The 12,114-nt window shown below is 46.8% G+C and overlaps 1 protein-coding gene across 1 annotated transcript; it reads left to right on the top strand.

Annotated features, from left to right (window-relative positions):
• Positions 1 to 402: 402 nt before the first annotated feature.
• Positions 403 to 11,258, top strand: LOC140213325 (multidrug resistance protein mrp-7-like). The gene is made up of 4 exons (XM_072284562.1): positions 403 to 412; positions 997 to 1,190; positions 2,837 to 3,013; positions 11,040 to 11,258. The coding sequence occupies exons 1-4, from the start codon at positions 403 to 405 to the stop codon at positions 11,256 to 11,258; spliced, it is 600 nt and encodes a 199-aa protein (XP_072140663.1).
• Positions 11,259 to 12,114: the final 856 nt, after the last annotated feature.

Below are 12,114 nucleotides of genomic sequence, written 5' to 3'. Positions count from 1 at the left end.
GTGCGAGTTAGCTGTAAAAATGGGGCGGAGTCGTCGAGCACTGCACCGCATCGCGTCACCCACCGTGACGTCACCCCTCGCTTGAAGGGAGGAGCGTCAGACTGGTAAAATTATTTCGCTGCACTACCTTTCGCGATAGGCCCATATTTTTTTGGACAGTGCAATCTCCGGGATCGGTCCACGAAAGAGGCTTGAAATACGCATACTCGATACGAGAAAGCGGGCATAACTCGCGAAACTGGCGAAACAGGACACTATCCTAAAAAAAAAAAAATTCCAAGAACGAGTGGGGTGCAAGTCTAGCTTAGGTTACTGTTCGCCCTTAGAGTCTATTTAAATGAAGGCTCTGAAGTCTAAATCGGTTATAGAAGCGCACAGGCAGTGCATAACACCGTGTCTGTCATGATTTCGGGTATGCATTGAACGATTGCCGAAGCGTTTACGCAGTGATGAAGATATATATATATATATATATATATATATATATATATATATATATATATAGAGAGAGAGAGAGAGAGAGAGAGAGAGAGAGAGAGACAGAGAGGCAGAGTTAACAAAAAGTAAAGAACATGAGTGCCCCGCGGACCAGTGGTGTAGCCAGACATGCTTTTTTAAAGAAGGGAGAGAAGGGAGTGGGGGTGTTCTGGCCGCATACTAACACTAACATTCGGGGAAGGGGGACGGGGCACGTGTACGGTGTGTCACCTTCTGGCGACACCACTGCCGCGGGCCGAATGTTTAATACGGGTCCCGTGTATGAGGTAACCGCCGTTTTATGAGGCCACGGCCGGTATAACGTGATGATTCCTTTCTCTAGATTCTCTGTTAATTTCCTATCGTCCATCGTTCACTACTGCCCAATCACAACGATAACGCGTTCGGAGGGATGCTACCACCACTAACGAAGCACGGAAAGGAATAACGTTAAAATGAAATCGTTATATCATTTCGACCTATAGTGCAGTCACTACAACATCGTCTTCTGTTGAACAGGCGAGGTGTTCATCGAGAAGTGCAACTTCAGCTGGGACCCGGATAAGCAGGGATTCGACCTCCGTGGCATCTCGGTGCAGATCGAGCCAGGCTCCCTGGTGGGCGTGGTTGGATTCGTAGGTTCCGGCAAGTCATCGCTGCTGGCCGCCATCTTGGGAGACATGATGCGCACCCGAGGGTGGCTCGACGTCGGCGTGAGGGAAAATATACATGTTTCTTTATGTTTCTGCCATGGAAAAACAAAACGCTTTATACACAGGATTCTTTAGCTCTACACGGGAAATAGCAATGGGTGACGTGCTTACCACTTGCGTATCGAGAGAGAGAGAGTGGGTTGGGGAGCTTTGAGGGCCTCGGATCCACTCGACACGTGCCACTTCTGTGCCCATATAGCTAAGCGTAACCCCCCCCCCCCCCCGCCCCCTCCCCTAGATCCGCCCCTGGTCCTCTCTCACACACTGGTAGGAATGACTGTTTAAAAATAGATTAACACTTTCGCGTTCATAGCAGTATAGCGTGCACAGTATTATCACGCGTACAATGTTTCGCTCTTTGATGGTGACCGTTTTTCACTGGATTGTCACTGGCGTAAGAAGAGCCGACTCTATCCAAAATTTGTTTAGTGTTGCCGCTGATCGTACAACAGGAGGAGACCTGTCTAGTTAGATCACGCTTGCGGCGGAAATAGCGTTGAATACATTGTCTATTCTACTACGCGAACGCCAGCAATTACGCTGGCATCTGCGGCGATGCATGCATAAACAGCAGAAGGACTTGGCCCACAAGATCAGGACACGTATGCACAAAAAAGTTCTTACGCTAGAATTATTCGTAAGGGTAAATTCCAACCAACCCTGAACCTGGACATAGCGTTAGCGAAGGAGACATGCCAATGCGAAATACTTACAAACGAAAAGCTTTGTGAATATGGGAACCACCGACGCCCGTGCTCGCCGCCATCTTTGCGATCTGAGTAATGCTTGCTTTTCTGGGCACAAGAGAGAGGTGGAAGGAAGGAAACACAAGGTGTTTAACCAGATTGAGTCCAGTTTCCTACCCTACACGTAGGGAGGGGGAGTGAGATAGAGTTTGAGTCTATATCGCACTTTCACCTGCACTAAGGTGCTGGATGTCTACCAGTCGGGCACTCAAGTCCTTGTAGCGAAGAAGCGCTCGAATTGCTTTCTGGGCTAATCAACTGTGAGGCCAGGCTCCCAAGATCTTTACTTCTGTGAATGGCCTATCGTCCAGTCTATTCAAGGCACACTGGAGAGTTTGACGTAGATTATCAAAGCGAGAACAGTGGCACAGAAGATTACTGATGGTCTCTTCACACTTGCACTTAGCGCATATCGGTCAGTCTGCCATTGCAATACGATAGCTGTAGGAGTTAGTGAAAACTACTCCTACAAAGGAGCAAGTAAGTATATGAAAAATTCATTAGTGCAGTCATGTTACTTATTCGATTAAGCATTTGGATTTTTCGTAGAAGTAATGGCCGCCTCATCGAGTAACTTAGATCAAGGGTTAGATCCAGGCTATCCGCCACAGGCAATATTTACAAATTTGGTGCAGCTAAAAACAAGAGAGAGAGAGAGAGAGAGAGAGAGAGGGAGAGAGAAATGAAAGAAAAAAGACAGGGAGGCCAACCAGAAGAAAATTCCTGTTTGCTACCCTACAAGACCACAAGCTCGCCAAATAAGGAGTTAGATGGTTAACGCACAGTTTCGTCACTGTTTGTTCCTTCGTCGCCACTAGAACGTGACAATGTCAGCTAGAGTTTAGGCGGCATCGAGATGCATCACGTCTGTTGTGCTTATGTCACTCGACGCTCTCGCAGGGAAAGGTGGCGTACGCCTCGCAGACCCCGAGCATCTACAACATGAGCGTGCGGGACAACATCCTGTTCGGCCTCAAGCTGGAGCCCCTGCGTTACCTGACCGTCCTCAATGCGTGCGAGCTGCAGACTGACCTCGCCTCTTTCCCCGCGGGTGACCTCACCGAGGTGGGAGAGAAGGTCAGTCTGGTGGGCATGGGCACTTGTCCGCATATGGTTGCATCGCCTCCACCACCATGATTTTTCAAGTCCCCGAAAAGTTATCCTCGCTAAATATGCTTACGACACCAACCTGAAAATGTAAAGCATTAACAAACAACTGGCCTCCAAGTGAATTTATTCGCAGAAAGAACACTCAAGTAGGGCTGTACAACGAAAAGACCAAAAATGAAAAGCACAATAGCACCGTTGTCACCTAATCACAGTACATGGAACTACTGCGGGTTGTACATCAATTCTGTTCTTTTCTTGTTGATGCTCTACGTACTTTTCATTCTGGTATTGTCCTTGCATAGTACTTACACAACTGTTTGTTCTGCGAATAAGAACAGGTGGAATACAACGCTGTCGTTGTCGTTTCTTGCCTCTGCCCCTGTTTAGCCTTGCGCTATAAGTCTTTTCAGGGTCACCCACCAACTAGACCCAACTGGTTACCTCACCAAGTTCTCCTTACGCATCTCTTTATTTAAATTTATGAAAGCATAATTCGCCCCTGTGTTTGGCTCCTTTTACATTGGGATGTTTCAACGCCTTTATATTTCACGATCTTCACTCACTGACTTGCGTGTCTCAAGAGGTTGAGCTCCAACTCGTTACGAGGCCTGCAAGCTGTTCGGGAATTATTTCCAGCTGCGTGGCTTGACTCTTGCCTGTAGCCCTACTCCTCTGTCTGTGTGTGATGCACTGTGCTGTAGAGTGCCTTCTTCCATCTTCGCTTTCACTTCCTTTTTTACTCTTCTCCAAGACGATATGCAAAACCTGCAAGTGCGCTTAATCACACTTTTTGCACATATCGTTTTACATAACCAAGATGGCGCACCGCGGTTTAAATAGCAATTATAGTGTCAGCATGCGGAAAAAGTAACCAACATGGCGACCATTCGTAGTGCCCTCCATTTCTCACACCGTCCAAACAAAAATTACACTGCGGCAGATATTTCACTCTACGAATTGTAGCCGGTGAGTTTTCAAGGCATATAAAATTAGAACGAATTCTTAGGACGGCAGCGGTTTCGAGATATACGTCGTCTAAATTACGGTAAAAATGCACTGTTGTTCCACTTACAATCTTATGAAAACGCTGTTTTATGCACTGAATCACAAAATTAACTGGAACGCCAATATATTTCGTCGCAAACATTGAAAACTATTATCTCAAAACAGTTTAGTCTTAATAATTCGTTCCAAGTGGATTACGCCTTGCGAACTCACCGCCTACAATTCGTAAATTGAAATATGTGCCATTAAGTAATTATTTACAAAGTTCATTAGTGCAATTAGGTTACTTATTCGAGTAAGCATTTGAATTTCTCGCAGAAGTAATGGCCGCCTCATCGAGTAACTTAGATCGAGAGTTAGAATGAGGCTATCTACCACACACAATATTTACAAATTTGGTGCAGCTAAAAAAAGAAAGAGAGAAAGCACCTGGTATAGTTCTCGCGCCGCTGCTGCAGCTGTGGGTGCTGTCGCTTGATTATCCGTGTCAATCAACTAGTCAGTTATCGCCGCTACTGCAGATTGCTTTATTTTATTATTTTTTCTCACGCAACTAAGCGCTCGTCACTCAGTGCCCATCTGTGAGACATGTGCTGGTTTGCTTCCTGTACACAGCCACATGAGACGAACAAAAGATGAAGTCAGTGAAAGCGTATGGTAAATTACTTGCGGTTCCTAATAGAAATGCAGAAATTACAAGGTAAATGGAAGCGAAAGTGGACGACGAAACAACTTGACGCCAGTGGGAGCTGAATCCACACAATCGCCATTACGCGTGCTATGCTCTACCAATGGCGAGGTATAGCCTCGATGCCTTGAGGTAGCATACGAGCGTTCATTAGCCAGTTTGCCTCCTCCTAATTTCACATACTACCTAACGATTTGCTCGTTCTCGGCCAGCCCTCCAGAAGAGCTACGTGCAACTGTGACAGAAGGAGCATAGAAAACTTAAACCTATTCATATATATGTCGTACGTATTTCTCTGTGCTTGCACCTTTCAATATCGTTCTGCCTTCGAAAACACCATACATCGCCTTCGTACTCACGACTTCCCACGCGTCGACATCTCGCCGAGTGCATCCGCCTGATTTAGCGTTTGCATTTCGGCATAGCTTGTGAATGGGGCGAGCTTCAAGCTAGGCGTGCGGCCTGATAAACCTCTCTGGTTTCTTTGCGATAGCAATTATGTAGTTGAGGGCGGCCGCGTACGCCCTATCTTGCAGATTATCTGCAGTGGGTTCGAAGGCTAGGCGACTCGAGATGGCTGATGGCTTCGTGTGCGCTGTGCTCTCGCGCGCCTAGTTCGCCTCGAAGCAATTGAGGCAGCAGGAACGGGAATTCGCTTGCCGCTGCTGCCGCTCTCCATCACGACACCGTTCTGGCAGCGTGTGTCCGCGCTTGTCGAGCGAGATGTGCTCGTGTTTGCCTGTGCACGTGTGACACCGTGCTTGTCAATTCAATTAGCAAGCGGTCGGTTGCAGCAGTTTATACAGCTGTCAAAACTACTAGCCTTGTTTCTCATAGCTGCCTGAGAATTTGTGATCGCAATCAGTGCTTCGCCATTCGAGCGACATTGCGACTGTCTGCTTGAGTAAACGTAAACATTGCATTAAATTAACGTTGTCACCTGTGCGGCACAATGCTATAACACTTCTCGGCCACAGTACAAGTCAGTCGTCGTGTCATCGCTGTCTCCATCATGCAATCGACGTCACCGTCGTCGTCGCCCTGCTGTTGTCGCCATACACAGACAATTCCGCGCCTGACAAAAACATATTTGGTCATCGTTGTAACGCGATGAAGGATAGCTATCTACATGCAAAATGCTTCGCATAATATCAATTGCCACTGTGTGCAGGATCTGCATATTTCTTTTTTTTCTGTAGATAGCCGCAGAATAATTTTTAACTCTGAAAAATTTAATGCAGAAAGTAAATTCCATTAGTTGCTTGTCAATACGTTCGAAATATTTACCTTGTGATATGGATGAAGAAAGATGGCTGACGCTGAAGCTTCGCCTCCAAGAGTGAAACGCGATAGCATTCAAAGATCCCCGACTACTTCTCACGCTTCCGGGAAACTGGAGCGTATGTAACCGTAATGGTTACCGGGAAACGCTGGCCGCGAACGCTATGCTCGAAGGCAGGCTTTCTGATAGAAACGCGGCCTCTTGCGTGGGCCGCGATGCGGCGGAGGTGAGCTCCATCCGGAAGTACTGCAAGGAACTAGGCGCACAAATCCGTGGCCCTGAGATACTCACGCGCTGGCGCGCGCAAATGGCGGACACCATGGCCGGTCTATGTATGGTAGAAACGCTGGAAAAGGAGTTTCTTTGAGCTTTCACGTACAGTCAAATTACAATCCCACGTTATCATGTCTGTAGGTTGCATGTAAGTCGTACTTTATGATTTTTCTGCATATTTTAGCTTGAGAAGTCCAATTGGTTCAGTAGCTTCCTTGCGCCATATGGAGGCCCTGGATATAGGTCATTCGAATATATTTTGCCAAAACGACTTCCGACACCGCATTTTCTGTGACACGCCGCCCTTAACGCTATCGCGGTAAAACAGACCAAATAGCAGAAATCGGTCGATGTCAGCAGTGTGATCCGTTTTCGATAGATGTAATCTGGGTCAATGTGCACAATTCAGCTCTACAGAGGCCGTTACGACTGTCTCGTTCAACCTATCATCTGAGATTTCTACATGTAGTGTATCTTAAAGGATCGAAGCCGCTCTCGGAGTACGCCGACCACAATGTTACAAATGAGAGTCAAATGCACCCGTCAAGCGTGCTCTGCCACACTAAGCTTCTTATTGTTGTGAAGCCCTTAAGTTACAATGAGTGTGTGTTAAAGGTGCGGAGTACGCCGACCACAACGTTACAAACGCGGGTCAAATGCGCCTGTGAAGCGTGCTCTGCCACACTAAGATTCTTATTGTTGTGAAGCCCTTAAGTTACAATGAGTGTATCTTAAAGGAGCGAAGCCGCTCTCGGAGTACGCCGACCACAATGTTACAAACGCGGGTCAAATGCGCCTGTAAAGCGTTCTCTGCCACACTAACATTCTTATTGTTGTGAAGCCCATAAGTTACAATGAGTGTATCTTAAAGGGAAGCTGAAACACTTTTCGAAAAAAAAAAATGAATTCTCTGCGGCATTCTACAGTTTTGAGTCCCCTGAACACGAATATCTAGTTCAAAAAGGGGGGAAACAAACGCGAGCGGCTGTTTTTCAAAGAAAACGCGCGCCAGCGCCTCAGGGCACCGCGCGAACGCCGCTGTTGCCCGTGATTGGTCGGGGCCGCTGTGACGTCTTTCGCGGCAGTCTCCGGTCGGCGCCGCCATTTCAGAGCGTAGCACGCTGTTCTGTTCTGGCTTCATAGCTGAGTTGTAAGCATTATGGAACGTTCTCGCTGTCTCGGACAGCTTGTATTTTCGCCGTACATGTTCGAATCGACAGCCGATACGGAAAACGATGGCGGCAACGACGGCAACGACGAGGTTGAGTGTGCCAACAGCGAGAGTGATGTGTGCACCTTCTCGCGCGTTGGAAATCTTAGCTGGTACGTATGTTTTTTTTTTCTTTTTTCATGTAGCTGCAGGCTCCAATGCTGGGAGAAAAAATGCGCTAAAGTGTCACTGAGAACTTGCTGCTGAAAGAATGCCGAAGCACTAACTTCTCATTAGATTGTAAACACGGGTGCAATTCCGTGATGTCAAGCACCTTGCCGCTGCTTGTCTAAAGTAGTCCCGTGGTTTTTTGAGTGTTGATACACGATCGCGAACATAAGTGCCGCGTTTCAAAGCGCGCACATGCAGTGCTGCGGGGTACAGTCATGGAAGTTGCTTATCATACAAATGCAGAGATGGCCAGAGGTATTATATGTGCAATATTCATACTATGGTTCGACGACTTTGCGATTGTGGCTCGATCAAGAATCGGTATGCGTGCTTCATGCTAGTGTTGACATAAAGATATTAGGCAGTTTTAGCACCGCCGTGTGGTAAACACGATAACTGCAACCGTACGTCGAATGTCACTAGGCAAGCCTATACTCCATTTCATACCTCAGGTGCAACGCTGTGGAAGCTACGCACGAAGTCCGGTCACCAAAATTTATTACTGCGCGCGTTTCCGTCTATGCTTCGCAGCGTGCCAGCGGCGTTTGCTCGCGTGAGCATGCACGGGAAGCTGCCGCGACGGGCTGCAATTAAAAAAATACCAAAAAGAAAATTGATTTAAAAGAACGTGTTAGCAGCCGTATAAGTACACGGATTGTTTCTATGGGTAAGTTCTTTTTTTTTTCATTCAGAACTGAGCTTATATATCGAAACTTTTCTCAAAGATCGGGTCAAGAAACACCAAACTTTTTCTAAGTGCGAACGCAGCCACAGCAAGAAGTATCTCAAGCCTCCACAGCGTTGCACCTGATGTATGAAACGGAGTATAGCAACGCTAGCAACAACGCGTTTCCGTATTTGTCGTAAGGCTATCCGGCTACGCTAAGACTGTGTTGCGAGACGTTAATGGCTGCGAATGTTCGCATTTCTCGAGTGCATCAATGTGGGCTTAATCAGGCTTTCATTAAACTAGGTGCACCTGCATGTGCTGCGTATTGATGGAAGATGAAGAGCACAGCACAGTTGATTTCATCGGCACGAACTTATCTCTCCTCACCGCACGGACCCACTGCGCTGCAAGCTTCTTGTCCTTCGGGAACCTGTGAAACACCACATCGTCTCGCCCGCCTGTGTTCGCGCAGCCGAATGCTGCACAGAACGAGGGCATGTTGGGCGCCCTTGGCTGTAGGCACTCACGCAGCACAGAAGGAAAGAACCAGTTTACGAAAATCGCAAAAGAAAACAAACGTGAGCGGCGGCGGCGGCAGATCTCTCATAGCGTCGTTCAGTAAAGCGCAGGACGGAAAGAGGCATGCCAGCACATGCCAGCACGCCGGTCCGGCAGCTCGGTCCCCGCCAGTGACGTCACTCTCGCCGGTTCTCTCCTCTGGCAACCACCTCACCCAGCGCTCCGGGAAGCGATGGGGGCGCGTCCGCGGGGGTGATTTAGAAAGCGATTTCCGCCCCTTATATTAATAAAACGAAGAAAAAATTATGGAACCGTAAATTATTAGGTCTGTTCTTCCCAATTCCAGCAATTCATGGAAATTGAAAACCGTTTCAGCATCCCTTTAAAGGTGCGAAGCTGCCCTCGGAGTACGCAGACCACAACGTTACAAACGCGGGTCAAATGCGCCTGTAAAGCGTGCTCTGTCACAGTAAGATTCTTATTGTTGTGAAGCCCTTAAGTTACGATGACTTGATTTTTTTTTTTTTTCGCCCTATTTGTGGCAGTAGATGTTAAACATGTAACCAGGAATGATGCACAAGAGACAACTGATGATAGGCAGCTATGAGTGTAGGAAGCTTCATAGGAAATTGAAACTCGTTTTAATTAAAGATAACAGTGCTGAATGCTAATGTCCTTTTGAAAGTAATCTAAAGTATGTCATTAGCGCCATGAATTTGGCCTAAAAGTCTGCCATCGTTTGTAGAATTCGCAAAGAAGTGATGTGGAATTGCAAAGCATTGCAGCGTTGTTCCTGACCAGTTGTTCTTTGAAAACGTCATTTGGATAGTTAAGAGAACACAGCAGGCCTGTCATTCTATCGGTATAATAACAAAGGTAAGAAATAAATGGAAGAGGGGTAGCACATAAAGCACAGCCAGAAACTTCTCGGACGTCGCACTTCGTAATGATTTGTTTGTGGGCTGGGCAATTAGTGTTTGATCATGGTGAACGCATTTTCGGACAGTAAGGCGACGTTCACTGCGACGCGGTACGAAATAACTTTCTGATGTTACACTTCGCAGTCTTACGAACGTCACAGATTAATCTAGCCTATCTATTACTATTTTCTCGATAGCGATCTCCGTTTTAGTACCAGTGCTGGAACACCGACCCAATATTGCCGCTGGAATATCTGCTTCCCTGCAGTCAAAACTAACGTTAAAGTATTAACTGCACTCGCATTCGACGCTTCATGAATAAAATAACGCGAAGTGCTTATCCTCTTATGCCGCGAGGCCTTCACATTTAACCTGGAACCCACGTATAGCAGATGAACTGTAAGATCCTCTGCACGGTACGTGAATTCGCACAAATATAACTGCACACGGGCTTCTTGTGAAATCACTCAATGCGCGCGTTCAGATATCAGTGCTTCCCACTTGGTGTCTTCTGCCATCGGGACCACATTAAGCGGAACAATGACAAAAGCGTTGATCACTACAGCTACAGTGCTATTTAAAACCTTGGAGCAGACCTGCAGACGCACAGGAGAGCTGTAGAGTTCGACACAACGTAACGTATGCACGATCATCAGCCAGTAATACAGACTGTTGCAAACGCTGGTGACACGAGTCACAGGTCGTGGAGCTGGGTTTTTAGCTGGTCCAGAACGCCTCTCGGTGAAACGAAGCTCTGTAAATCACCGACTGCATTGGAGTTTCTATGCCTTCGGGAATATGTAAATCCATATCGCGGGGCAGTTGTCTCATAAAAAATATAAACAATACTCGGCAGACATATACATGTGTAATACTTGGAATAGATACATACTCGGCAGCAGATAGGATGCATGAATCTGAAGGCTCGTGCATCGCTATGGGACGTAGAAGAGAGAGAGAGAGACATTGAGCGAGAGTTCTTTAATGAATACTGGAGAGGTTTGCTTGGTGGCAGGCCTGTAGAATAGGACATAGAAGATGAACAAAATTAACAAGTTAGAGACAACGCTGTGGGAGGAGTGCATACCGGGACCAAGGAACAAACCTGCAGAGTCCACTGCGCAAGTTTCGTGCCAACTCAAGCACGGCTCTGCTTGATCTCATGGTAGTACGGCTTCAGGTGTACTAACCAGAGCTACCGCCTCATCCGGCGCGCTCTGGGTTCAACGTTCCATAATGCGGCGGCTATTTTCAGGGTACAACCCTGAGCGGAGGCCAACGGCAGCGTGTCGCCCTCGCCAGGGCTGTGTACAGCGACTCCGACGTGTACCTCTTCGACGACCCCCTGAGCGGGCTCGACGCTCAGGTGGCATCCAGGGTGTTCAGGCAGGTCATGGGACCGCAGGGGCTGCTCCGCAGGAAGGTCAGTATTGGTAAAATATACGTGTATACCAACCAAGTCCTAGAAAGATAGCGACAGGGGGTCGTTAGTCGGAATCGTTCCTATTATAATTTGGAGCAATCCTTGTTCTTTATAATGTTTATGTTCTTGGCAGATTGAGTCTGTACAAACTCGTTTACGATTACGCTTTTCTGCTGTACTTACATGTATTACGATCACGCGTAATTATTATGTGCACTTCTTAGAGCTTTCGATGAAATAAGCCTTCCCTAATATTAAATGTCAAAGAAAAACAGACTGTTCAAGAATAACATTGCAAATAAACTAAAGATTGAGTTTTATCTTAGTAGGATAGGGCCAGATGGGAGCTACATCTTAAACTTGGGTATTTTACGTTTCACTAATAAACTGGGCTGAGCTCTGCTGCACAAAAAGCTTACAGGGCGCCGGCCGTTCCCTTTTATTCATCCCTCCTTAGCTGTAAGTAAGTGTTCTCGCCAAAAACTGTTCTGTAGACAACACAAAAGCAAAAAGTGCATGGTTTTTGCTTAGGGTAGATGAAGTTCCGTTCACACAAGTGCTGGCAATCTTGGCAATACAAAATGCATGAGTAGGTATAACAAATCTCACTCATGTTCTCGGCCCATTCTCCACGTATCAATTTTTGATATTGACGAGGCGTAACGTTATTTCTAGCAGTCCAGTACACGCTGAAACTGTCCACACAGTCGAAAAGAAATCTGCTGTCGTAATGTTTAGTTTTCGCCGTAATAACGAAAGTATTTCTTATTATAAGATCAACTTACTGTTTGGTTCATTGACTAACATCCCAAAACAACACAGGAACCAAGAGAGACGCCATAATGCAAGGCTGCGGATTGATTTTTGCCAGCTAGTACTATTTACCGTACTGTTACATCGTAGGTCG

This window comes from Dermacentor andersoni, chromosome 9 (genome assembly GCF_023375885.2).
Source record: "Dermacentor andersoni chromosome 9, qqDerAnde1_hic_scaffold, whole genome shotgun sequence".
Taxonomy (NCBI): domain Eukaryota; kingdom Metazoa; phylum Arthropoda; class Arachnida; order Ixodida; family Ixodidae; genus Dermacentor; species Dermacentor andersoni.
The sequence above is the reverse complement of the archived record's forward strand: the minus strand, read 5'-3'. Positions and strand labels throughout refer to the sequence as shown.

Coding starts and splice junctions, on each gene's coding strand:
- LOC140213325 (XM_072284562.1), top strand. Junction 1,191..2,836: donor GAGGGTGGCTCGACGTCGGC/GTGAGGGAAAAT, acceptor ACGCTCTCGCAG/GGAAAGGTGGCGTACGCCTC. Junction 3,014..11,039: donor TCACCGAGGTGGGAGAGAAG/GTCAGTCTGGTG, acceptor GGCTATTTTCAG/GGTACAACCCTGAGCGGAGG.